This window comes from Oncorhynchus gorbuscha, linkage group LG18 (genome assembly GCF_021184085.1).
Source record: "Oncorhynchus gorbuscha isolate QuinsamMale2020 ecotype Even-year linkage group LG18, OgorEven_v1.0, whole genome shotgun sequence".
Taxonomy (NCBI): Eukaryota; Metazoa; Chordata; class Actinopteri; order Salmoniformes; family Salmonidae; genus Oncorhynchus; species Oncorhynchus gorbuscha.
This window is the reverse complement of record NC_060190.1, coordinates 69,414,427-69,442,371: the sequence shown is the minus strand read 5'-3', so window position 1 is coordinate 69,442,371 and position 27,945 is coordinate 69,414,427. Positions and strand designations below refer to the sequence as shown.

The 27,945-nt window shown below is 40.6% G+C and overlaps 1 protein-coding gene across 7 annotated transcripts in view; it reads left to right on the top strand.

Moving 5' to 3' along the window:
* Positions 1-7,179: 7,179 nt before the first annotated feature.
* igfn1.4 (immunoglobulin like and fibronectin type III domain containing 1, tandem duplicate 4) overlaps positions 7,180-27,945 on the top strand; it is a 35,847-nt gene continuing 15,081 nt past the window's right edge. For 3 of the 7 annotated variants that reach the window (XM_046312695.1, XM_046312694.1, XM_046312692.1), the window contains exons 1-14: positions 7,180-7,329; positions 12,412-12,505; positions 14,764-14,796; positions 16,484-16,606; positions 20,385-20,524; positions 20,697-20,796; positions 21,003-21,087; positions 21,190-21,376; positions 21,580-21,693; positions 21,963-22,131; positions 22,780-23,052; positions 23,154-23,390; positions 23,700-23,759; positions 25,976-26,035. In XM_046312695.1, coding sequence (XP_046168651.1) covers positions 12,457-12,505; positions 14,764-14,796; positions 16,484-16,606; positions 20,385-20,524; positions 20,697-20,796; positions 21,003-21,087; positions 21,190-21,376; positions 21,580-21,693; positions 21,963-22,131; positions 22,780-23,052; positions 23,154-23,390; positions 23,700-23,759; positions 25,976-26,035 — 1,630 coding nt within the window. In that variant the 5' untranslated portion in view covers positions 7,180-7,329; positions 12,412-12,456. The remainder of the gene's footprint in view (positions 7,330-12,411; positions 12,506-14,763; positions 14,797-16,483; positions 16,607-20,384; positions 20,525-20,696; positions 20,797-21,002; positions 21,088-21,189; positions 21,377-21,579; positions 21,694-21,962; positions 22,132-22,779; positions 23,053-23,153; positions 23,391-23,699; positions 23,760-25,975; positions 26,036-27,945) is intronic. The other 4 variants (XM_046312698.1, XM_046312693.1, XM_046312696.1 and 1 more) reach the window with 3 other exon arrangements.

Genomic DNA, 27,945 nt, shown 5'->3' with positions numbered 1-27,945 from the left:
AGCTTTAAGTTCCTGACTGATGTCTTGAGATGTTGCTTCAATATATCTACATCATTTTCCATCCTCATCATGCCATCTATTTGGTGAAGTGCACCAGTCCCTCCTGCAGCAAATCACCCCCACAACATGATGCTGCCACCCACATGCTTCATGGTTGGGATGGTGTTCTTCGGGCTTGCAAGTCTCCCTCTTTTTCCTCCAAACATAACAATGGCCAAACAGTTCTATTTTTATTTCATTAGACCAAAGGAAATTTCTACAAAAAGTATGATCTTATGTCTATGTTCAGTTGCAAACCGTAGTCTGGCTTTTTTATGGCGGTTTTTGAGCAGTGGCTTCTTCCTTGCTGAGTGGCCTTTCAGGTTATGTCGATATAGGACTCATTTTACTGGGGAAATAGATACTTTTGTACCTGTTTCCTCCAGCATCTTTACAAGGTCCTTTGCGGTTTTTCTGGGATTGATTTGCACTTTTCGCACCAATGTAGATTCATCTCTAGGAGACAGAATGCATCTCCTTTCTGAGCGGTATGACGTCTGCCTGGACCCATGGTGTTTATACTTGCATACTATTGTTTGTACAGATGAGCGTGGTATCCAGACAGATGAGCGTGGTATCCAGACTTACGGAATTGGCTGAATTCTTTTGACTTTCCCATGGCTGAATTCTTTTGACTTTCCCATGATGTCAAGCAAAGAGGCACTGAGTTTGAAGGTGCGGCTTGAAATACATCCACAGGTACCCCTCCAATTCACTCAAATGATGTCAATTAGCCTATAAGAAGCTGTTTAAAGGCACAGTCAACTTAGTGTATGTAGGGTGTGTGGTCAGCCCCCTCCTGTACTCCCTGTTCACCCATGACTGCGTTGCAATGCACGCCTCCAACTCAATCATCAAGTTTGCAGACGACACAACAGCAGTAGGCCTAATTACCAACAATGACTAGACAGCCTACAGGGTTTAAAGGCACAGTCAACTTAGTGTATGTAAACTTCTGACCCACTCGAATTGTGATACAGTGAATTATAAGTGAAATAATCTGTCTGTAAACAATTATTGGAAAAAAAAATACTTTAATGACTCCAACCTAAGTGTATGTAAACTTCCGACTTCAACTTTACATCTTGTGTCTGAGCTGTTGAATTGTGACTCCATTGTCTCTGTACTGAAATTTTGCCTGTTTGATTACCTTACAGAGGGCATAACTGCACTGTTTTGTATTCAACCATATTCCCAGTCACCTTGCCTTGGTTAAATGTGGTGGTTCACCCTTTCAATTTTTGCAAATGTTCTGCCATTTTTCTATGGTTTTTGGTTTGGGTAGGTTTTAATAATCTCAGTGGGAAAAACATCCCCTCTATAGTTCCTGATGAATTCAGTCACCTTGTCAGTGTATACGTCATTGTTATTTTAAAAGGCAACCCGGAACGTATCCCAGTCCGCGTGATCAAAACAATCTTGAAACATGGATTCTGATTGGTCAGACTAGCATTGAAGAGAACTTAGCATGGATACTTCCTGTTTGAGTTTCTGCCTATAGGAAGCAGAATGGAGTCATGATATGATTTGCTGATGGGAGGGAAGGACCTTGTAGTCATCCCGGAAGGAAGAGTAACAGTGGTCGAGAGTTTTTGAAGGGAGAGTAACAGTGGTCGAAAGTTTTTGAAGGGAGAGTAACAGTGGTCGAAAGTTTTTGAAGGGGGAGTACTGCAGGTAATGTGTTGATAGAACTTCGGTAGCATTTTCCTCTAAGTTGATTTGTTAAAGTACCCAGCTACAATAAATACGACAGGATATGTGGTTTCCAGTTTGCACAAAGTCCAATGTAGTTCCTTGAGGGCCACCGTGGTATCGACTTGAGGGGGGGTATACACGGATGTAACTATAACCGAAGAGAGTTCTCTTTAAAGGTAATACGGTCGGCATTTGATTGTGAGACATGCTAGGTTGGGTGAGCAAAAGTACTTGAGTTCCTGTGCGTTATCACAATCACACCATGAGTAGTTAATCTAGAAACATACACCTCAACCTTTCTTCTTCCGGATAGTTCTTAATTTGGGGCAGCAGGTAGCCTAGTGTTTAGAGTGTTGGTCTAGTAACCGAAAGGTTGCAAGATCAAATCCCTGAGCAGAAAAGGTACAAATCTGTTGTTCTGCCCCTGAACAAGGCAGTTAACCCACTGTTCCTAGGCCATCATTGAAAATAAGAATTTGTTCTTAACGGACTTGCCTATTTAAATATATATTTTTATGTCCTGCCTGTGCGATGCACTGAGAACCCAGCTGTATGGATGGGGACAGTATATCTGGAGAGAGCTATGATTCTGTGAAAGAGACTATGTAAGAGTCCCTGATGTCTGGAAGGAGATCCTCACCCTGAGCTTGTCTACATTATTGTCCAGGGACTGAATATTAACGAGTATGGTGGATGGTGTGCACGCCTCCTGAATCGGACTAGAAGTCCACTCCGAATACCTCTTCTCCAACTAGTTCCTGCTTTCTAAATTCCAACCAGTGCCTGAATTCGATGTAACAACCAGTTCCTGCGTTTCTTCATTATACTGTAAGTTCCAACCAGTTCTTGATTGCATGATTGGGATTGTGTCCAGCACACTTCAGATGTTGAAAGTTGCTTGCAGTCCATGTTGTGTCATCTACAAAGATATGTATTAAGAAATAAAGCCATTTCCCCTATACAGCTGTGCAGGCCGGGTTTGTCAGTATACCTCCAACTTGCACTAAAACAATTGTATATCATGTTGTGGATAAAGTTCTGAATGACATAATTTCATGTGTACAACATCAAAAGACCTACATCACTATACTGAGGGCATATTCATTAAAAAATTGTGTTTTGGGGAGCTTTTGTAAATGTTTGATTTTGGCATCCATACTGCAGAACAGAGATGAGGAAGTCAAAATCAGTGGTTGAGGTACGTTTCATGAAAACAAGTCAAATCAGGCCTCCCGAGTGGCGCAGTGGTCTAAGGAAGCTGCTTTACTACAGATCATGGTTTGATACTGCAGCCGGCTGCAACCGGGAGGCCCATGAGGAGATGCATAATTGGCCCAGCGTCGTCCAGGTTAGTGGAGGTATTGGCCGACCGCAATGTCTGTTAAAGGAATTAAATTCCTATATGATTATCAACCAATTCAGTTATTACACTCTGCCCATTTATAAGAATTTGTAAGATACTTATTTGCATGAAATAGACAGAGACCAATCAATAGCTTTTATTCTCAAGAGTACTGATCATGGTACAATTTACAACAGGTTATAAACTAAAAATGACATCATAGGTCATCCTCCACTCCGATACAATGGCAGTATAGTTCACAAGCCTTCCCACATCGTCCACCACCTGTTAAATAATTGACTACTAGCCCAAGGTCTCTCCTCTCCCTGTGTAGAGATAAGATGTCCTGTAAGGAACACAGCATTCTAGCCAATCTGACGATAACTCCATTAGTTTCTAGCAAGGAACAGACAGTCCTTCTAGATTAAAACTACACACATTACATTCAGTATTATGATTATAATAAGATTCATACATCCATACAATAACATAGTAGTATTCTGTTTAGTCATAGTTCTGATTGAAATGTATTCATAATTTAGTCATTATTCATAAAAATCCCTGAACAATGTCCTATTCCCATTGCGCTCTAGCGACTCCTGTGGTGGACCGGACGCATGCACACTGACACGGTCGCCAGGTGTATGGTGTTTCTTTCGAAACATTGGTGCAGCTGGCTTCCGGGTTAAGCATGTGTTGTGTCAAGAACCACTGCGGCTGCGACCTTTGCCTCTCCTGAGTCGGTACGTGAGTTGCACAATGGGACAAGACTGTAACTACCAATTGGATATGATAAAAAAGGGTTTGAAAATGAAATGTTAAAAAAAGTAAAATCGAATAAAAATGTCTGGACATTTCTATAACATATTTTGCATACGATATACAGATGAGGTTGTTCATAAAGTAAATTCATCCTTTAATTTATTCAGGATTGGTGGTTCCCTTCCAAAGGACAGTTGAGATAATGTAGGCTAATGCGATTAGCATGAGGTTGAAAGTAACAAGAACATTTCACAGGACATAGACATATCTGATATTGGCAGAAAGCTTAAATTCTTGTACATCTTACTGCACTGTCCAATTTACAGTAGCTATTACTGTCACGCCTTGGTCATTGTATTTTGTGTTTTCGTTATATATTTGGTCAGGCCAGGGTGTGACATGGGTTTATGTTATTGTACTTTCGTATTGGGGTTTGTAGTATTTGGGATCGCGGCTGATTAGGGGTGTTGTATAGGCTTGGCTGCCTGAGGCGGTTCTCAATCAGAGTCAGGTGATTCTCGTTGTCTCTGATTGGGAACCGTATTTAGGTACCCTGGTTTCTCTTTGTATTTTGTGGGTGATTGTTCCTGTCTCTGTGTAGTTTCACCAGATAGGCGGTAATTAGGTTTCACGTTCCGTTTGTTGTTTTGTATTTTTGTATCGTTATTTCATGTGTCACTTTTTTTCTATTAAAGTCATGAGTAACCACTACGCTGCATTTCGGTCCGACTCTCTTTTGACAAACGAAGAACGCCGTGACAGAATCACCCACCACACCGAGCAGCGTGTTAACAGGCAGCGACAGCTTGAACAGCGAAGGGAGGACGTTATGGAGAGCAGAGGCATGGAGTATACGACGTGGGAAGAAATCGACAGGTGGGCGGCCGACCCAGAGAGAGTGCAGGAGCCCGCCTGGGATTCGCTGGAGCAATGCGAAGAGGGCTATAGGCGAATGGAGTCTAAAAAAAGAGACGGCGGTACAGAGCGAAAACCGAAAGTAACCCCCAAATATTTATTGGAGGAGGGCGCAGAGAGAGAGTGGCTGAGTCAGGAGTCAGACCTGAGCCTACTCTCCCTGTTAATTGTGAGGAGCAGCAATATAAGGACTTCTGGTCTTGGGAGATGATATTAGACGGAAAAGGACCCTGGGCGCAGCCGGGAGAATATCGCCGTCCCAAGGAAGAAATAGAGGCGGGGAAAAGGAGAGGCGCTGGTATGAGGAGGCAGCACGACGATGCGGATGGAAGCCCGAAAAGCAGCCCCCCAAAATTATTGAGGGGGGGCTTAATGGGAGTATGGCTATGCCAGGTAGGAGACCTGCGCAAACTCCCTGTGCTCACCGGTGGGCTAGAGAGACCGGGCAGACACCGTGTTATGCTATGGAGCGCACAGTGTTTCCAGTGCGGGTGCATATCCCGGTGCGGTTCATACCAGCCCTTCCTATTGGCCGGGCTAGAGTGGGCATCGAGCCAGGTAAGCTTGGGCAGGCTCGGTGCTCAAGAGCTCCAGTGCGCCTGCACGGTCCGGTCTATCCAGAGCCACCTCCACACACCAGTCCTCCGGTAGCAGCTCCCCGCACCAGGCTTCCTGTGCGTGTCCTCGATCCTGTAGCACCAGTTCCAGCACCACGCACCAGGCCTTCTGTGCGCCTCACTATTTTCTATTAAAGTCATGAGTAACCACTACGCTGCATTTCCGTCCGACTCTCTTTTGACAAACGAAGAACGCCGTTACAATTACAGTAAAATAATACCATCCTATTGTTTGAGGAGAGTGCACAGTTTAGAACATGAAAAGTTATTAATAAACAAATTAGACAGATTTGGGCAGTCTTGATACAACATTTTTAACAGACATGCAATGGTTCATTGGATCATTCTAAAACTTTGCACATACACTGCTACCACCTAGTGGCCAACATCTAAATTGGAATAATACATTATGGCCTTTCTCTTGCATTTCAAAGATGATGGTACAAAAAATGTTTTTTTTAAATGTTTTTATTTTCTTTGTATTATCTTGTACCAGATCTATTGTGTTATATTCTCCTATATTCCTTTCACCTTTCCACACACTTCAAGGTGTTTCCTTTCCAATGGTACCAATAATGTGCATATCCTTGCTTCAGGGCCAGAGCTAAAGGCAGTTAGATTTGGGTATGTCATTTTAGGAGAACATTTAAAAAAAGGGGCGGTCATTAAAATGTTTTTAAGGTTGTTCAGTCAGTGTATATTTTCCAATGATGGCTCCTCTATTTCACCTCACTTCTTCAGTCTAGCCTATGATCTTTTGCAGCGGTGTGGACCTGTTATCATCCCAGATCTTAAAGTGAACATGATGCAACATACTCTCACGCTTTAGGGTAACCTTTGGCTAGATTACTACCTCATAAAACAAGCCAGAAAATACATGACTTCTCTGCTAACAACATGTTAAGTCAGGTCCTCTCCTGACAGTGTGCCCATTTTATAAGATTAGAATTATGATTAGCACGTCCATTGAACTTTCCTCTTTACTCGAGACCATCCTCACTCACAGGTCAATAAATAGCAAAATAGGTTGTAATGTGGTTGTTAAATCCCAAATTAAATTCCAACTCACTGGCAACCTTGAGTTTAACTACATTAACCTCTCTGGCACCTGCAGACAATCACCTCACAAACTGTACTGCATTAGGGCACCACAGAAGAAAAGAGCTGACTCACAACTTGTTAAAGGCATAATTGCTAAGATCCACTTCTCGCATTGCATTGCCAAATCAAAGAAGAGGAGCATGCATAGCGTACACCATTTTATCCAGACCATTCCTTTCACTCCAAGACATGACAAAATTATTCATTTTAAGAAACATAAGCATGATCTCTTTGCAAACAAAAGTAGCCCAAACTGTTTCCTTACCAATGTTTTTATCAATTCTCCCATGTTTGCATTGGCACCATCCATAACGTCAACCAAGACAGATCAGCTAAGAGACGAGAAAATACACTCTCTAGTTTCAGTCTGATGCATAATGAAGGAACTACACTTTACTGGAACATTAAACAACAAGCATCTGCAAACAGTACATTTATTATAATAATAATAATCATAATAATCATGATAATAATAATAAATGACATTTTGCAGATGCTTTTATTCAAAGCGACTTCCAGTCATACATCTTACATACAGGTGGTCCCGGAATTCAAACCCACTATCCTGGTGTTGCAAGAGCCATGCTCTAACAACTGAGCTACAGAGGACCACAAGTTAGCCGTCAAAAGTAATTAAGCTGGGATGAATATCCCCTCCCCTCGCTGTGGTTGCCATTTCAGCCAAAAACATATAGGCAACCCCTTGCTTGGCAGGCACTCTGAGAACGAGGAGGCTTGTTGCAGAATCACTGGCATTCCTAAAAGGATTTATTAGCTTGTAGACCTGTGAGGCTGCACTCGAATATCAGACTGGGAAGAAGCACGGCTGGAGAGGATCACAACTAAGCGTGCTGAGAGGTAAGTCCATCGTCCATCTCATCCTTAGCAGCAAGGCTTAAACGGAGGTGTTAATTGTGGTGACTTTGGCCATAGTCCTTATCACAACAGCTCCCTGTGCTGTGGCTGAAAAGGGACTTAAGTCATTTTCTGCCCTTCAATAGGACCTGTAATGTATTATGGCATATCAAAGAAGTTGTCCTACTCTGAAAGTCTGCTCATTCATATTGCATTCTATTTAATATTACTTAAAGAGCCCTGTAGAATAAAACATGCAATTATTATGTTAATGTATATATTTTTGGTGTAATTGCTGTTGAATATAAAAATCTCAGACAGTATAAGATTTTTACAAATATATATTTCATAGCTTCCTACGTTGTATAAATGCTCACAAAGAGAAAAATGTTAATGAATGTTAATTTAAATTACATTAAAGTTAATAATTAATTCATAGTAATGAATTGCACTGCAGGGTAAATTGTCATGTCATGAGATTTTGCAGTCACAAGGAGAGGAGTCACACTCAATTTATTTTAAGAGTATGATCATACCTCTAGTTTACATAGTTGACCGCGTTATATAGTTAGTGGATATTCTAATGCTTAAGAATACTAATACAAGAGCATACAAGGTAATTACCATCCAATACAGGATAAATTGATCCATTTAGCTATTTGAGTGAGCAGTATTTCTTGCTGCTATTGGCAAACATTTGTTTGTCATTTGGTAAAATATGATTAACTTTACATCCCTCTACCCCCTGACCCATTCATGCTGAATGTCTACAGTATGCTGCCCTCAAGGCTTATGCATCCTTTATAACATATGTCATCATAGACTGGTGTTGGGAAAAATGCAACATTGGTGCTTGCTGTTGTCCTGGGATATACAAAATGGGTTGTTATTTTATTTGAAATGCACAAGGTCCTCTACTCCGACAACGAATCCACAGATAAAAGGGTAAAACAAGTTTATTTCCAGTAATCCCTCCTCCTTCAGGCTTCTTTTACTATGTTGGACTTCACATCGCTGTTGGCAACCAACTTTAAGGTGCATTACCACCACCAACTGGACTGGAGTCTGGACCTCAGTTAATCACCCATGTGGGTATTTGCTCCTAAAAAATAGGGAAGAGATGGGAGAGGTTGGATTTGCAGATCGTCAAGCGTTACAGATAGAACCAAAGTTATATTTTAGCGCGTGGCTACGCAAACGCTCATTGACGCACATGAGCAGTGTGGTGCATTAATTTAATAAAGTATGTATGCATTTATTTTTGCAACACTTGCACATGCGACGCGTGCAGTGTGGTCAGCTTGTTAGATGCAAAATTTCACGACTAGATGCAAATATTTCACAATTACAGATTTCTTGATTTATCTTTCTTTTTTTGGTTTTCCTAGCCGAGTTCTGCTAGGAGCAAGCTGAATCTAGTATGTGGGAGATTTTAATCCAAACAGTGCAATATATATATATATATATATGTATGCATAATTATTTTTTTATTATTATATTTTTATAATTATATTTTAAAAACACATTTTCAGGTGGAAAAATGATTTCAGTGTAAACTTAAATTATTTAAATCCAGATATAAAGTATATAGAAAAGATCATGGACCTAAATCGTTTTGGGAAACATTTGAGAACTAGCAATAAGTCAAATAAAAGCTATACAGCCAGGGAGAAATTAAAATTCCATGAACAATGAATTTAGCACGGTTGATTTTGTTGTTATGTTTGAGCTAAATAACACATAATTACCCATGGCAAAATAGTTAGAATTGCAGGAAATTAATTTTAAAAGTTTCTCAGTTCCATGGCAAAATATGAAGAATTGGAGAAAAATAGCTTTAAAACCTGAACAAATGTATCTCAACTACATAGAGAAATGTTTAGATCTGCAGTAAATTGGCTTAAAAATTCTACATTTTCTCTCATGATGGGGCCCTCTGAAATGTGCCCTAAAATTCAGCCGCGCTGACGGCCCGACCATGCCCATTGTCACGTCTCCCTGCCACTTCCACCTCCTAAGCCCCTTTTTGATCCAGAACCCCTGAAGTTTTGCCCTTTCCAGGCTTTCTGAACCTGACCATGACCCACCTTAAGTTATTTCAATAATGACTAGGTCATTAAACACTGCACTCCGGGCATTAAGAACAGTATTCCAGCCCTGGTCACATAAGCAGGTGGCTGCGTTAACATTAAGGTGCACTGTGAGCCACGTGGTCCCATAAAAACCGACCCTTGCTGTGGCATGGAGGCTGGCACTAAGTGTCCTGTCAGTCACTGGCCAAGTGGCTCATTTTCAACTGCCTGAGCGCCAAGAGAGGGGAAGCTTTGAAAAACTGCTAATTCACACTATGCACCATCAATGGTCCCAAGATTAACACTTCATTTAGAAGACACCAACCAACTGGTCATGGGATTACTGTTTTTGTCAACTCTGTTAAGTGGTGTTGGGACCCATGTGTGGTTATTTTAGTAGTCAGAATGACGGGAGAGAAATATGGGGTAAACCAAATCCTAAAACTACATAATGGATATTATTGTGACATAATCATAATATTGCTTTACTTTTAATGATGGCCTTGGAATTTAACTGAATTAAACATCTACAATTGTTTTTATTTTAATTATGAATTTCCAGAGAGAAATTACTGAATATTCTATTTTGAGCAGGTTTTAGTTGGGCTTACTCATCACACAGGTCAAATGTGATTTATGGCATTTATGGCACCTTTGTGATAGGATGATCATAGTTTTACGTGGCATGTGATGTATCATATGTCAATGTACTGTAACATGCTCTTCTTCGAAAGGCCTCGACTAGGAAACCCTAGAATATCATACATATGTATAACAAGCCGTGTTGAATTTCCTCAGATATTAAATCAAAATCTTCTTTATAGACTCCATGTGACAGACCCACCATACGGCCAAGTTTAACAGTACCTACATTGTTATGCAGTAAAAGTAGCACTAATAGTTTGAAATCCCAAACCATTTCAATATTTAAAAAAAACATGAAAATAAACCACAAGTTGACTGTACAACAAACTAACAATTAGGCCTGCGTGATGAAAATGTTGTTTCTTGTTTCAATCTATCCACCAATTCTGAAACATTTCAACTTTGACTTGTATCCTTTTCCATGGTTGTTAATAACCTCTCCTAAATACAGTAGCCTACTGGTTACATACTAACACACTTGCTACATTTAAATATTTCAAAGCCTTCTATTTATGACAGTTCCAGCATGGCCCATGCGCTTCCTTTTTTCCAACCCAAGATTTAGTTGAGACCTCAACAAGTGCAGGGACACCTCAAACCATGTAAACATCACATTCCTTGAGCAAACATATTGCCCCTCAATCTAGAGGCTTCCAGCCAAAGGAGGAATACTATTCTATCATCGGGGAACACTTAGGATGTGTGGGAAAAACTATTAGATAGAGTTTCCTACAGAAAGCCACCTGGTCTGGTACAACCAGGAGCAGGCGATCCCAACCTTTTCTCTCCAGTGCCCCTTTTTTCTCATTTGAAAAATGTCATGCAATACAACACTATATTGATGCAACACTATATTAATGCAACACTATATTAATGCAACATCAGCTCTATTTTTTTTTCTGGGGGGGTGAAAACCTATAAGAGGGACGCTTTCTTAGAGCAGGGTTTGAGAGCTCTGTTTTGCATAAATACTGTATAACTTCAATTAAACGCAGCCTCAAATAGTCGCCTGTCCCGGGGATCAATACACATTTCAGGAAGTAAATGCCTGTTTCAAATAAACACAGGGTCTAAATGAATTGTTTATCGGCACACACTCTCCATGGTGCTGAAGTGTGAAACCCGGGGTGTATGATAGGCAGCTTAGTCTTTCTTTTATTATTCATTTTACACTGTTAATATTGGTCACAATAACCAGTGTGGTAGTCTTTTCAACATTTTATTGAGCAAAACCTGTGTGCATTAAGGAAATAGACGCATGGCTCAAATAGAAGCCTGTTTCTAATAAGCGCTGGTTGTGATTACCGATTGAAGTTTTACTGTAAAACCACTTCATGTGAACCCCTTTATATCCATTACACATCAGAGCCATCAGAGCCTCCAGTCTATCTATTTTGGTATAGCAATACATTCAGCTGTCTTAGAGTAGCAAACCATCTGGGTAATAAAAGCGTCCAGGAGGGTGCTCTTAGTGACATCTACTGCACATTTAACCAATGACATTTTGTATATACTTAATGTAGGAAAATAACTCTTAATATGAGGAAATCAGACCATTTCTAAAATGGACAATCCTATACAGTAACAGTACAGTCTGTCTTTAGAGGTAGTAGACTGGGTACACAAGCAATACACATTGTAGATGGTCGATTTGGAAAACTATTCGCACAATGAATTCTCTATGGTTCTCCTGCAGTACGTCTTTAAAAGTCCTACACCGGGTACACACACATTATACATTACCCTTCAATTTTGAGTCACTGCACTCAATTAATACCTTGGTTCAGTGTTTCCCAACGCTGGTCCTCCAGTACCCCCAACAGTATACATTTCTATTGTAATCCTGGACAAGCACACCTGATTCAACTTGTCACCTAATCATCAAGCCCTCAATGAGTTGAATGAGGTGTGGTGGTCCAGGGCTACAATGAAACTGTGTACTGTTGAGGGTTGGGAAGACCAGGGTTGGGAAGCAATGCCTTGGTTGATCAGCAGAAAAGGAAGACTTTTAGCAAGCAGTAAAGATATACCGCAGCCTGACAAACTATCCCAGATGGTCATGTTTCATGTCCTCACCCCACGTGCAACTTAAAAAAACCTTAGATGTTAAATCAATGTCAATGGCATGTGACGACCTGTAAACCAGCGCTCAATCAGAGGAGGCAAAATAAAAGAGAAATGTAGAGAGAATAAAACAAAATACCATTCTTAATGGTCTCCCACAGGATCATGGGACAGAAATAACATGGAAATCAAGAGAGAGGGATCATATGTACTGTACTCATTAACTCTCTTAGGTCTTGTGACACCATATTGCTTCCAATGCTCAATCCAATAATAGAATAATCTGTTTCTCTATCTATTAAAGTTGAAGATATTCTGCAGAGTCTACCCAGCAACCAAAACTTCCAAGATGTGGAAAAAGAAAGCAAAGGTCGCGGACCAGACGGCCACTGGCCAAGGTATGTAGTAGATAATGTTTTCCCCCACATTCTCTGCAGGTGAAGGTCGAGAAAACCAGATGAATGGATGCCAGAAAACACTGTCAACAACATCTTCAATCAAGAGTATATAGTCACTCTTGCTTTACTTGTAGACATTAGCTTAATAATAACATCATCATATAACCACCATCATCCTCCTCATCTTACTACATTTGTGTACTACTACCAGTACATTCTTTCAGTTCCCTGTCTGCAGTAGAAAGTTAATCTGATTCCAAAGGGGATGACGTAGACTACCCACAACAGAATGACAGCGTCAAAGGAATTTTGAAGACAACGAAATGACAACAAGACTACTGAACACAGCTCAATGCACCATGCAGCGCAGTAACTTTCATCCATTGAAGAAAAACATCAGCCCGAAGAGCCTAAATCACATCACATACCTCCTGTTGGCCATTAAGCCTCTAAGCGACAACCAACTACAATTGGTTGTCAACTGTGGGACGACATAATCAGGGGAACACATCAATGCAAGGGAACAACACGATTATCTGACACCCTAAAAATTGAAATATAGAGCTGAAGCCCTTTCGGGAAAACTATAAACCCTTCACTCAAATCTGATATCAGAGAAGACATAACATCGTCTTGAATGTATAGAATGGGGCCTGAACTGTAGAGAGGAATCTCCAAATGAATTACAGTGACGGGCACAAATCAATATCAACATCAAGCAAGAGAGATGGCATCCAATACCTAGAACGTGCATTTATAATGTAGCCCATGTTAATGTGCTCTTTAACGGACCTTCACGAAGCATCCTCTATTGTTCATTGTCATTAACTGTATTCCATTTGGACACAGTCTTTTTAGTGTTGTATTTCCTTTTCCCCCTCTTTTGTTGTTATGTGTATTGCAAAGATACAATGCAGTTTGAATGTCTTAATTTCCTAATACTGTGTGTCAGTCCAGTCCATTTTATATTTTAACAACACCCTACTTATATCTGGATCTATGTGCTCTATGTATCTATGTGCTTCACAATAGCATGTCCAGTCTAAGACAAGTTTGACGAAGGTAGGCGGGGGGAAAAAGCACTTCTGTTCCCCCTCACTGTCGAGGCATGGAGGACGAAAATGGTTTTGCTATGTACAACAATGTACAGTTTTACATACAGGGATATATATATATATTTTTACTAGGCAAGTCAGTTAAGAACAAATTCTTATTTTCAATGACAGCCTATGAACAGTGGGTTAACTGCCTGTTCAGGGGCAGAACGACAGATTTGTACCTTGTCAGCTCGGGGATTTGAACTTGCAATCTTTCGGTTAATAGTCCAACGCTCCAACCACTAGGCTACCCTGCCGCCCCATACGTTCTACTGCATATCTGATCTGATCTAAGCTGTCACTTACACAATGTGTAAGCATGGATCCTCGAGGAGAAGAAATGAACAGTTAAATATGATTTTAAAAAATTTAACAAGGTATATTCTAACATCTAATATGTTAGAATATACATACTGTGTTAAGCATGGTCGTGGTTATTTGGACCGAGATCAATAAAAGCACAAGCCAGTTTTAAAGAGAATGAAATGAAAGATTGCAGATATGACAGTTGCATTGTAGAATGCATCAATGCAAGAACAAAAAGCAACAATTACCTGACACAGTATAACATACATTACGGAGAAAAACTATGAAACCCTTCAGTCAAGGGAGATAATGTAGAGGACATAACATCGCCTGGTCTATGATACATTCTCACATAGAGGACATAACACCGCCTGGTCTATGATACATTCTCACACAGAGGACATAACACCGCCTGGTCTATGATACATTCTCACGTAGAGGACATAACACCGCCTGGTCTATGATACATTCTCAGTAGTAGAAAACATGTATGGAACATGGTCCAATACATGGGATATACATCTTCAAATCAGTTACAGTTATGGGTAAAAGACAAAACCAACATCAACACAACAAACATCACAAGATGCCCATGATGATCAACATATGTATGTTGGGAAGTCATCTGTGTTCAACATCAAACGGATTACTGAAACATGTAATGCAGTTGATTGCAGTCTTCAGACATTTGTTTTGCATTTCCTTTTTTTGTGTGTGTATATTGTAAAGTGTGTCACAATATCTATGTCTTTTCTAATACTCAAGTCTTAAGCCTCAGTCCAGTCCATTTGGCATTTTTAACAGTACCCTGCTCACATGTGTCCTGTATATGCTTTCCCAACTTTACATGAGCAGGTCCTGTCTCAGACGTTTTCGAAAAAGAAGGAGGTAGGCAAGGGGAACTCTAAAGGCTTGTTCCCCTCACTGTTACTTCTGAGGCATGAAGAATTCACCTAATGTGCAACGGGTTTGTTCTGTTCGATGGCGTACGGTTTTACGTACGTGGATATGCTTTATCGCATATCTGTTGTCACAAATGTATGTACAAGCATGGATGCTCGAGGAGAAGAAATGATCCAAAAATGATTCAATACACTATAACATCAAACATTCTAATAGGTATCTAATATATGTGCGGTTTGATGACGTATGGTTTTACGTGGATGTGTTCTAAGATCATCAAAACATAATTCAATTACTGATAATGTGGAATATTTTAATATGTCAGTACCAGTCAAAAGATTGGACTCACCTACCCATTTATTTATTTGTACTATTTTCTACTTTGTAAAATAATATTGAAGACATCAAAACTTTAAAATAACACAAATGGAATCATGTAGTAAGCAAAAAAGTGTTAAACAAATCAAAATATATTTGAGATTCTTCAAAGTAGCCACCCTTTGCCTTGATGACAGCTTTGCATTCTCTCAACCAGCAGTCTTGAAGGAGTTCCCACATATGCTGAGCACTTGTTGTCTGCTTTCCCTTCATTCTGCGGTCCAACTCATCCCAAACCATCTCAATAGCATTGAGGTTAGGTAATTGTGGAGGCCAAGTCATCTGATGCAGCACTCAATCACTCTCCTTCTTGTTCAAATAGCGCTTACACAGCCTGTAGGTGTGTTGGGTTGGACACATTTCCACCGGTCTAATGTCCATTGCTCATTTTTCTTGGACCAAGCAAGTATCTTCTTATTATTGGTGTCCTTTAGTGGTGGTTTATTTGCAGCAATTCAACCATGAAGGCCTGATTCACATAGTCTCCTCTGAACAGCTGATGATGAGATGTGTCTGTTACTTGAAGTCTGTGAATCAGTTATATGGACTGCACTCTGAGTTGCAGTTAATTCTAATGTTTATCTTTGCTTATTTGAGCTGTTCTGCCATAATATGGACTTGGTCTTTTTCCAAATAGGGCTATCTTCTGTATACCACCCCTACCATGTCACAACAAAACGTATTGGCTGAAACACATTAAGAAGGAAAGAAATTCCCCAAATTACCTTTTAACAAGGCACACCTGTTAATTGAAATGCATTCCAGGTGACTACTTCATGAAGCTGTTTGAGAGAATGCCAAGAGTGTGCAAAACTGTCATCAAGGCAAAGGATGGCTACTTTGAAGAATCTCAAATATAAAATATATTTAGATTTGTTTAAAAAAAAGTGTTTACTACATGATGTGTTATTTCATAGTTTTGATGTCTTCACTGTTATTCTACAATGTATAAAGTAGTAAACATTAAGAAAACCCTTGACTGAGTAGGTTTGTCCAAACTTTTGACTGGTACTGCATGTTAGAATGTTCATATTGTTTTATAAAGCATGGTTGTTCGGTTGAATATTATTTGGCTATACATTAATAAAACCACACAAAGGATGTAAAGGCAGTGGGATTAATGATCGATCATGTGAAATGAGCATATGATTGTAATGGTGATAATGGTCTTGTCAAAGGAGAATTACTTCTCAATTAACTCACCTGGTTAAATAGAGATTGCATAACTAAACTAATCAATATAAATGTTGATTACTGTTAAGTTACTAATAAATCAATAATTTCCTGTTACCAGTTGGGATCAAGAAGAGATCAAAAGTCCCTGGAGTTATGATCACGCAGTATGTGGAGGAAATACCAGATGGGAAAAGCCACCCTGACTTCACCCGCAAGCCCATCTCGTTGACCATTCAGGAGGGTAAGCATGAAAGTCCGTTCATCCTTATTTCCACCACCATGTGGTTCAAACTCCACATCAGCCATCTTTCTCTATCACCACCTGCAGTGCAGGAATAATATTGAATCAATCCCTACTCTAACCCCACAAAGATAAATGGTAGAGCGTGTGCCCGTGAAGTTCGTAGCTTTTTAGGCAAAGGTTGCGCACCAATAGTTATTTTAGTTTCTCATTTTTTATTTTTTTTTGTTAACATTAATATAGATTAAAATTATAATGTGTAATGAGGGAATTATGGGCCGTTGTGTTATCACTTTCAAATTGTAAAATTGTATTTGTCACATGCGCCTAATACAACAGGTAGACCTTATAGTGAAATGCTTAGTTATAAGCCCTTATTAACCAACAATACAGTTCAATAGATGAGGTTAAGAAAATGTAAATAATCTGCGTGGCCATTTGATTAATTGTTCGGCAGTCTTATGGTTTCGGGGTAGAAGCTGTTAAAGAGCCTTTTGGTCCTCGACTGGGTGCTCCCGTATCACTTGCCATGCTGTCTATGATGTACAGGGCCATATGCACTACCAAGTAGCACTAACCAACATAGAAAATCAAAAGCTCTCTATGGTCAGGGCATGACACATCCGACTGTAAGGCTCTACAGCCTTTTGATTTTCTATGTTGGTTAGGGTGTGACTAGTCTGGGTCATCTAGGTAATTATATTTATATGTTGGCCTGGTATGATTCCCAATCAGAGGCAGCTGTTTATCGTTGTCTCTGATTGGGGATCATATTTAGGCAGCCATTTCCCCTTTGTGTTTTGTGAGATCTTGACTTTGTATAGTTGCCTGTGAGAACTATAGCGGCTTCACGTTTCATTTTGTACATTTATTGTTTTCTTTAAGTTTCAATTCATAATAAAGAGGATGGAACTATACCACGTTGCATCTTGGTCCACTCATTATAACGATCGTGACAGAAGATCCCACCAAAAACAGACCAAGCAGTGTGCCCAGGAGGAAAGCAAGGAGTGGAGGACATCCTGGACGTGGGACGAGATTATGGCAGGAGACAGAAGCCTGCCATGGAAGGGAGGCAGCGAGGGAAGGACGACGACGAAGCCAAGGTTCGCGGCCACGATGCAAACCCAAAAGACAACCGGAAACATGTTTTGGGGGGGGCAGCACACGGAGTGGTCGGCGACACTGAGGGGTGAGTCAGAGACCGAGTAGGAATATTGTTACAGATTGCGCGAGGAGTGGGCGGCGAAAGTTGAGGGGAGTGAACCAGACGCAACTCCTGTACTCACCGCAGGGCGCGTGTGACCGGTCAGGTATCATGTTTTGCGGTGATATGCACTGTGTCTCCAGTGCGCATTCACAGCCCGGTGCGTTCCATGCCAGCTCCTTGCACTTGTCGTGCTAAAGTGTGTATCTGTCCAGGACGGATTGTGCCAGCTCAGTGCGGCTGGTCTCCAGTGCGCCTCCTCGTTCCAGGATATCCTGCGCTGGCTCTGCGCGCTGTATCCCCAGTGCGCCTTCACAGCCTAGTGCGTTCTGTGCCAGCTTCCCAAACTTGCCGTGAGAAAGTGGTAATTTGTCCAGGACGCGTTGTAACAGCTCTACACTCCAGACCTCCAGTGCGCCTCCACAGTCCTGTACGTCCTGTGCCTCCCCGCACTCGCCCTGAGGTGCATGTCAACAGCCCGGTGCCACCTGTACCGGCCCCACGCATCAGGCCTCCAGTGCGCCTCCTCAGTCCAGTACGTCCTGTGCCTGCTCCTCGTGCTCGTCCTGAGGTACCACCAGTGCCGGCTTCCGGCGACAGTTCCTGGTCCAGAGCTTCCGGCGACAGTTCCCGGTCCAGAGCTTCTGGCGTCAGTTCCCGGGCCAGAGCCTCCAACGATGGTTCCCGGTCCAGAGACTCTGGCAACGGTCTCCGGTCCAGAGCCTCCGGCGACGGTTGGCGGTCCAGAGCCTCCGGCGACGGTCTGCAGTCCAGAGCCTCCGGTGGGGGTTCTCAGTCCAGAGCCTCCGGTGGGGGTTCTCAGTCCAGAGCCTCCTGCAAGGCATATTTAGGCAGCCATTCCCCCTTTGTGTTTTGTGGGATCTTGACTTTGTATAGTAGCCTGTGAGAACTATAGCAACTCATGTTTAATTTTGCATTTATTGTTTTCTTTGAGTTTCGCTTCATAATAAAGAGGATGGAACCATACCATGCTGCATCTTGCTCCACCCATTATGATGATTTTGACAGGATGACGAGCAGTGCCATACAAGGTGGTGATGCTCTCGAAGGTGCAGCTGTAGAACTTTTTGATCCATGCCAAATATTTTCAGGCTCCTGAGGGGGAAAAGTTGTTGTCGTGCCCTCTTCACAACTGTCTTGCTGTGTTTGGCCCTTAATAGTTTATTGGTGATGTCGACACTAAGGAACTTGAAACTCTCGAACCGCTCCACTACAGCCCCGTTGATGTTAATGGGCTCTAACCTCCTCCTTAAAGACTGTCTCGTCATTGTCGGTGATCAGGCTTACCACTGTTGTGTCGTCAGTAATCTTAATGATGTTATTGGAGTCGTGTTTGGCTGTGCGATCATTAGTGAACAGGGAGTACAGGAGATGACTAAGCACGCACCTATGAGGGGCCCCAGTGTTGACAATCAGCCTTTCAGATGTGTTGTTGCCTACCCTTACCACCTGGAGGCGGACCGTCAGGAAGTCCAGGATCAAGTTAGTGATGAGCTTTATGGGCACTAATGTGTTGAACGCTGAGCTGTAGTCAATGAACGGTATTCTCACAGAGGTGTTCCTTTTGTCCAGGTGGGAAAGGGCAGTGTGAAGTGCAAATGAGATTGCGTCATCTGTGGATCTGTTTGGGCGGTATGCGAATTGGGGTGGGTCTAGGTTTTCCAGGATGATGGTATTGGTGAGCCATGACCAGCATTTCAAAACACTTTGTGGCTAACAATGTGAGTGCCACAGGGCGGTAATAATTTAGTCAGGTTACCTTCACTTTCTTGGGCATATGTACTGTGGTGGTCTGCTTGAAACATGTAGGTATTATAGACTCAGTCATGGAGAGGTTGAAAAGAAGATACGTCCTGGTAATCTGTCTTTCCCCGTGGCTTTGTGAATGTTGACCTGTTTAAAAATCTTGCTCAAATCGTCCACGGAGAGCGTGATCACACAGTTGTCCGGAACAGCTGATGCTCTCATGCATGCTTCAGTGTTGCTTGCCTCGAAGAGAGCATTAAAGGCATTTAGCCTTTCTGGTAGTCTCGTGTCACTGAGCAGCTCGCGGCTGGGTTTCCCTTTGTATTCCGTAATAGTTTGCTACCCTTGCCACATCTGACGAGCATCAGAGCCGGTGTAGAAGGATTCAATCTTAGTACTGTATTGACGCTTTGCCTGTTTTGAAATTATAGGCTACCTGTTTTAGGTGTTAATGGTTTTTGGGCAGTCATTTTGAAGACGCCTATGTCCCTCTGATGGGAGTCAACATGTTGTTGCAACAGAGCTCTGCCAGGTATAAGAGAGTATTTGTGTGTTTGCGTTTGTAGCCTACTTAAGTCGAGTTATTATAGTATCGTCCAAGTATGATGATTGTTTTTCCACCAAGTATTTTTGCTAAAATATATAGAGTACATGTGTATAGTTAATAACCAACATTTCCAGTTGCAGCTCTATTTGTGCCCCTCTCAAGACGTCTTGAATAATTCAAATGAATGAACTTGAATAAACTACGTTGCCTCTGTACTAAATTGCTTCCTATTTGCACTTAACTTTCTTGTTCATCAGGTAAATTCGCCTTCTTCAAAGCCCTGGTTATTGGAGATCCAGAACCAACCGTGACATGGGGCAGAAATAATGGAGATGTGTCAGATACATCAAAATATGTGACAAAATATGACACTGCTACACGTGAGCACTTATTTGAGGCAAGTAAGAACAATAACCACATTATATGGATGCACAATAATATGAAAATACATTGTAAAAACATTTATGAAATATGAAATCAATCACTCATTTTGTTCAAATAATGATTGGATGCAGGCTGGAGCTCTTTAATGGACTTCATACCAAGAACTGTGTTTGTTTTTTCAACAGATGGCCAATGTAAAACCAGAACAAGCAGACACCTACAAATGCTTTGCAGCTAATGAGTTTGGAAGAGCAGTGGTCACAGTGGTCCTCAATGTTATTGAAGGTAAGAGGCCAGATGAAAAAGTTTTATGTGGAAAGCGGGGTAGTGTTAATTTGAGATTAGCACTTTTTTAACATTATTTCTAGCCAAAAATCAAATAAGAATAAATGTATTGATTAAACAAAGTCCGGACATAATTATGCCAATGTATGTACTTGTTCAAGTCTTTACAATAGACTCCCTCAAAATATAATCTTTCTATCTTTTAGTTGGGTTCAAGAAAGCACAAGCTGACTCACAGGTGCAACCAGAGGCGGCTGTTTCAGATTTTAAATCTGTACTGAAGAGAAAAAGGTATTGCCATGGTTTAACAGTAACAACTGTGTATGCTTTATTTAAACTTTTATTAACTATAAACATAAGCATTGACAATATTTTTTGTTTTTATCATAATAGTAAAATCCGTCCCAAAATGGAAAAGAAAGAAGATGGAGAAATAGATCCAAAGTTTTGGGAACTCTTGATAAGTGCTGACAAGAAAGACTATGAGAGCCTCATGTTGGAGTTTGGAGTCACTGACTTCCGCTTTATGCTGAAGACACTGAATGAGATGAAGAAGGAAAGAGAGGAAGAGCAAGCACAGGTTTGCCTGTTATAATGCCATTGTTATTCACAGTAAACCTATCAATATCACAAGCTTATTTTCCCGAGATCATAGAGTTCAGGGGGCTGAGTAAATCTCGATACTAAAGTAGTGGTCATTTTTTCATTTGTACACACATTTCATCCATACAATGTCGTTTCTCAGTATAATTCATTGTTTTTTTCATGTTTACTTTTATTCAGTTCATTGAAAACCTAGCTAACCTGAAACCTATTGAAGTTGGACCCGATGGCTGTGCAACCTTTACACTAGACATGGATCTTATTGAACAAAGCAGCAGGATATTCCTCTACAAGGTTAGTTAACAGTGGAAGAAGGTTGTACATACAGATTTAGGATCTTAATTTCATTTTTAGTCAATCTATCTACATAACTTGTGTGAATCTATCACAATGTAAGTTGCTACCATAGTTCATTTTCTGTTGGTGAATGAAAGCTACTACGTTCATGTGAACTGACTTAAAGTTGCAGTAAAATCCACAGTAAAAGACTTGGCAAAGACAGCGCAGTTCTGTTGCTGATGACAGTTGTTCATTCCACTATGTTTTCCCAATTCTCCCCACAGGATGGAGTGATGATTCCATACAGCAAGGAGTTGGGAGATACACTCAAACACAGCCTAAAGATAGTGGGCCGAAAGTATCAGTTCAGCATAAGGGATCTCTTTCCCGATGACGCTGGGCTCTACCAGGTGGATGTTGAGGACGTAAATGTATTCTCCACCGATTTTAAGAGTAAGTTCAGCAATACACTCTTAGATAAAAGGGTTATTTGGCTGTCCCCATAGGAGAACTCTTTTCTTTTGTAGAAACCTCTGTAGAAAGGGTTCTATATCAAACCCATAAGGGTTCTACGTGGAACCAAAAAGGGTTCTTCACAGGGTTGTCCTATTATGACAGCCAAATTACCCTATACGTTTCTAGATACAGTGGCGATTTTAGCGTGTAAAGCTTGGGGCAAAGCAAAAAACTAAATTTGGGATACATGCCAGCAAATACACTACACAACGCAACAGTAAACAATAAAAAACATTTAAAAAACAAAAAAAACATGTAGCTCAAAACAGGTGCCCTGAATGACGGGTTGCTACTGTCTAGATAGCATCTTTCTTTCTAAGAGTGTATCCATCCACACACCTTACGTCAATTTTCCGAGAGTTGTGTAGAGCAATAACAATCAATGATTATTTTGCAAGCATCGTATGTTCAATAATTTAATAATTGTATACAGACATTGTCTAAATGAGAATGGGTTTAAGTGTATCTAAAATATTATTGAAATCTATAAAAATACATAGGAAGGAAGAATGTTTGCCATGCATGTTTAGTTATTAATAAACTGGGTACCAGATTGCTCGCTTATCAATGACGTGTCTTTTTCAGTTCCCATGGTGGACTTCCTGGTCAAGATTCAGGAGTGTAAGGCCATGGAGAGAGAGGATGCTGTGTTTGAGTGTGTCCTGTCACAGCCCTTCGGCAAGATCATGTGGGTTGGCAAGAACTTACCATTGGAGGCAGGGGATAAATATGATATTGAGGTTTCAGAAGACAAGCTCATCCACAGACTAATCATTAAAGACGTTGCTATGGTGGATAAAGGCATCTATGCCGCTGTGGCAGGAATCAAATCTTGCAATGCCTTTCTTGTTGTTGAAGGTAAGATGATGTACTGCACCAGTACCATTTCGCTGTCATTCCACTTCATGTTGCCTCCATGTGTGACCCACTCAATCTCTCCGGTCATGTCTTTGGTCCAGCCGACAAGGGTGAACTCGGCAAAAAGAAACAACGTAAAACGACAAGGGCAGGAGGAGCTGGGGTTGACCTGACGGCGATTGCCCAAGAGCAGGCAGTTAAAAACACGGCAGACAGAGAGGTGCTGATGGAGAAGGTGAAAGCAATCAACAACGAGAGAGCGGCTAATGCCACTACAGCACCTGATACTTCAGCTGAAGCTAAAGCTAAAGTTAAGGGGGTTGAGGCTTCCCAAACAGGTAAGGACACTGATTGCAAGTATGACCGAGATCCATCTGAATATTATTCCAGGTCATATTGTAGAACAAAATCTTAAAATTCTCTTTTCAGTATTTGCTATTATCCATGTATAATACATGGACATGCATGCTAGAGTATGTGGTGCTGTCTGAACTCTATCCTGATAATTACTATTATCTCATTTCAGGTCATGTTGTAGTTCATTGCTATTTAACCTGAAGTATCTACAGCATAAATGGATTGGAATATATAATTTAAATGTGTTTCTGACAGTCATTGACTAGTTGTGATGGTGGTTAAAACTGTAGGAGCTCCAAAACAGGGACTGGCAGTAAAAGGGTCTGACCATAAATCCATGGATAATGAGGGTAAGATATTATGAGGGATGTGTTTACCTCTGCATGGATACCATGTTAAATATGGAAGCCATTTGAGACATAATGGCTTTGACAGTCTGTGTGTTTTAGTCATGATTGAGGATCTTGTTTGTTGAGTCCATAGATACATAGTCTCTAAACTCACAGCACTTCAAAACAATTGACACCTTATTGCGGTTTGTAGACTAGACCAGTGTCTCTCAACCTCCAACCTCCGGTCCATGGACTGGCATGTTGCTGACCGGTTCCTATGATGTTTCTCTGTGAATGATTCCATCAGCTCTAAAGTGCTAGTTTGAAAAAAAGTCGTATTTTAAGGAGGAAGGACCACAGCTTACTGGGTTGAGAGGTTGAGAAACACTGCACTTGATTTTGGGTTTACCTTCATGATCAGCCAACAATGTCCCATTGTTGAGGTCACGTCAATGTATTTGGTTTGTTATATTACACCTTGATTCATAGTGTAATTCATTCAGTGTGGTTGCTTGACTTTATAGTTTTGTTCTATGTGTTTACTAGTCCGTTTCTGCTGCTTGGTTCTCATCCTTTATGCCGTTATTGTGACTCCTAATCATCACAAGCATATCCAGGGATTGTAATGCAATGTGTAACACTCAGATTATATTGCAGAATGAACACAGACATTGTGCTTTCTAAAATGTGCTTTTTATTATGTGTTTTGTATCATTTTGAATCATTTATGTCAGGGAAGGGCAACTTTGATGTGTGTGGGGGTTACAAAAAGCGGAACTCATCACGAGGGGCCGCAGTGGCTCATGGGTCTGCATACACACCCACACACTTTGTGAGCGAAATGTTTTAGCGGCCCCTCGTGAAGAGAAAGAAATCAGTTCTAAAGTTAATTTCCTGCAATTCTGAACATGTTGCCATATAGAGAAAATCAAATGTTTGTATTTTTTATATGACAAGTGATGATCAATGGGCCCCACCCTGTTCTGTAATTCGACCGTGCATGCTGCAAGTTCAGATAGTAGGCAGCTAAACTAATTTACCAAACTAAAATTGTTTCGCTGAGATGGGCAAATTGAGTGACTGCTGATGCACAACCAAATTTTTCGAAATTCAACTTGTGTATTCTAATATTCTGACTCAATAGTAAATTGAGACCCCGACTGAGTTCCCCCAAAAATGTTAATATATATTTTTGTATTTATTATTATTGGTCCGTGGAAATACAAAAAGGGGGCCATGCCCCCCCGCGGGCCGACAGTTGCCCATCCCTGATCTGTATATTTTACGCTTATACTTTTAGTGTCATGTTTTTGTCAGTAGGCCCTGATGTCGCCCTCATGAAAACATTTAATGTTGTTAACACAAAAGACTGTATTTTCTGACACTTTATTCAACACATCTTAAGTGCAATTGACGACACTTCTTTGGTCAATTTGAATGCACACATCAATAACATTTTGTCAAATCTAAATGTTATTCTAGTGGGTAATCATTGTTGATTTTAGTTAGTTAATATTATACATGTTTCCTGTTGAAGGTAAGTATGTGCAACAATAATATAAATGAAACAATTAGAATCCATGCACTGGAGCAAAAGCTGAAGCTAAGGTGTAAGAGGCTTCCCAAACAGCTAAGGACACTGATCACTAGTATAACAGATGACAAGAATAAACATTCCAGCTGACTGAATAAAGTTAGCTGGAGAAGGCTTTGTGATGTCCTTCAGGCGGCTGTTATCATAAGACCTAAATCAATAGTAATAGTTTTTTTTAGTGTTGGCCATCTTGATTTGTTAACGTTGGATTACTGCTGGGCCACAGCACCCATAGTTGAGCATATCACATTTTTTATTCAAAGTGAATTTCAACGTAAAAGTTTTTCTCACCATGACTGAAGCATAACTGTCTTAGAGATTATTATTAGGAATATTATTATGATACTTGGCTCATAGGTTGATGCTTTAAATGTGAAATAGGTAAGTTGTCTCCTCAACAAAATCTTAAATTCTCTTTTCAGTATTTGCTATTATCCATGTACAATACATGGACATGCACGCTAGAGTAGTCGATTCTGTCTGAACTCTATCCTGATCATTACTATTTTCTCCTCCCAGGTCATGTTGTAGTTCATTGCTATTTACCCTGAAGTATCTATGGCATATATAGCAAGGAAAATATCATTTAAAATGCATTCTGACAGTCATTGACTAGTTGTGATGTTGGTTAAAACTGTAGGAGCTACAAAACAGGGACCAGCAGTAAAAGGGTCTGACCATAAATCCGTGGATAATGAGGGTAAGATATTATGAGGGATGTGTTTACCTCCGCATGGATACCATGTTAAATATGGAAGCCATTTGAGACATAATGGCTTTGACAGTCTGTGTGTTTTACTCATGATTGAGGATCTTGTTTGTCGACTCCATAGATACATAGTCTCTAAACTTCACAGCACATCAAAACAACTGATAACTTATAGCGGTTTGTAGACTAGACCAGTGTCTCTCAACCTTCAACCTCCGGTCCATGGACTGCCATGTTGCTGACTGGTTCCTCGGATGTTTCACTGTGAATGATTCCATCGGCTCTAAAGTGCTAGTTTGAAAAAAAGTGGTATTTTAAGGAGGAAGGACCACAGCTTACTGGGTTGAGAGGTTGAGAAACACTGCACTTGATTTTGGGTTTACCTTCATGATCAGCCAACAATGTCCCATTGTTGAGGTCACGTCAATGTATTTGGTTTGTTATATTACACATTGATTCATAGTGTAATTCATTCAGTGTGGTTGCTTGACTTTATAGTTTTGTTCTATGTGTTTACTAGTCCGTTTCTGCTGCTTGGTTCTCATCCTTTATGCCGTTATTGTGACTCCTAATCATCACAAGCATATCCAGGGATTGTAATGCAATGTGAAACACTCAGATTATATTGCAGATTGAACACAGACATTGTGCTTTCTAAAATGTGCTTTTTATTATGTGTTTTGTATCATATTGCATCATCTATGTCAGGGAAGGGCAACTTTGTTGAGTGTGGGGGCTACAAAAAATGTAACTCATCATTAAGGGCCGCAGTGGCTCGTGGGTCTGCTACCACCCTCTACCCACCTCTCTTCCCCACACAGGTTACGAGCAAAACGTTTTAGTTGTCCCTCGTGACAGCGAAGATGGAAAAAAATCAGTTTTGAAGTAAATTTTCTGCAATTCTGAACATGTTGCCATAAGGAGGAATCAAATGGTTGCATTTATTTATATGATAACGGATTATCAATGGGCCCCACCCTGTTTGGTAATTTGACCATGCTTGCTACAATTTTAGATAGGTGGCCGCTAAACTAATTTACCAATCTAAAACAAAAAATGCTGACATGGGCAAATTGAGTGAGTGCTGATGCACAACCAAATTTTCGAAATTCAACTTGTGTTTTCTATTATTCTGAATCTCAATAGTAAATTGAGACCCCGACTGAGTTCCCCCCAAAACTGTTAATATATATTTTTGTTTTTATTATTATTGGTCTGTGGAAATACAAAAAGGGGGCCATGCGCCCCCGCGGGCCAACAGTTGCCCATCCCTGATCTGTGTATTTTACGTGTATACTTTTAGTGTCATGTTTTTGTCAGTAGGCCCTGCTGCTGTCGCCCTCATGAAAACATTTAAAGTTGTTTACACAAAATACTGTATTTCTGACACTTTATTCACAACATCTTAAGTGCAATGGATGATTGGTCAATTTGAATGTTCTCATCTATAACAGTTTGTCAAATTTAAATGTTATTCCACTTGGTTATCTTTGCAGATTCTAGTTAGTTAATGTTATTATTTTTTCCTGTTGAATGTAAGTATGTGCAAGAATAATATAAATGAAACAATTAGAATCCATGCACTGGAGCAAAAGCTGAAGCTAAGGTGTAAGAGGCTTCCCAAACAGCTAAGGACACTGATCACTAGTATAACAGATGACAAGAATAAACATTCCAGCTGACTGAATAAAGTTAGCTGGAGAAGGCTTTGTGATGTCCTTCAGGCGGCTGTTATCATAAGACCTAAATCAATAGTAATAGTTTTTTTTTAGTGTTGGCCATCTTGATTTGTTTAACGTTGGATTACTGCTGGGCCACAGCACCCATAGTTGAGCATGACAGATTTTTTATTCAAAGTGAATTTCAACGTAAAAGTTTGCTCACCATGACTGAAGCATAAC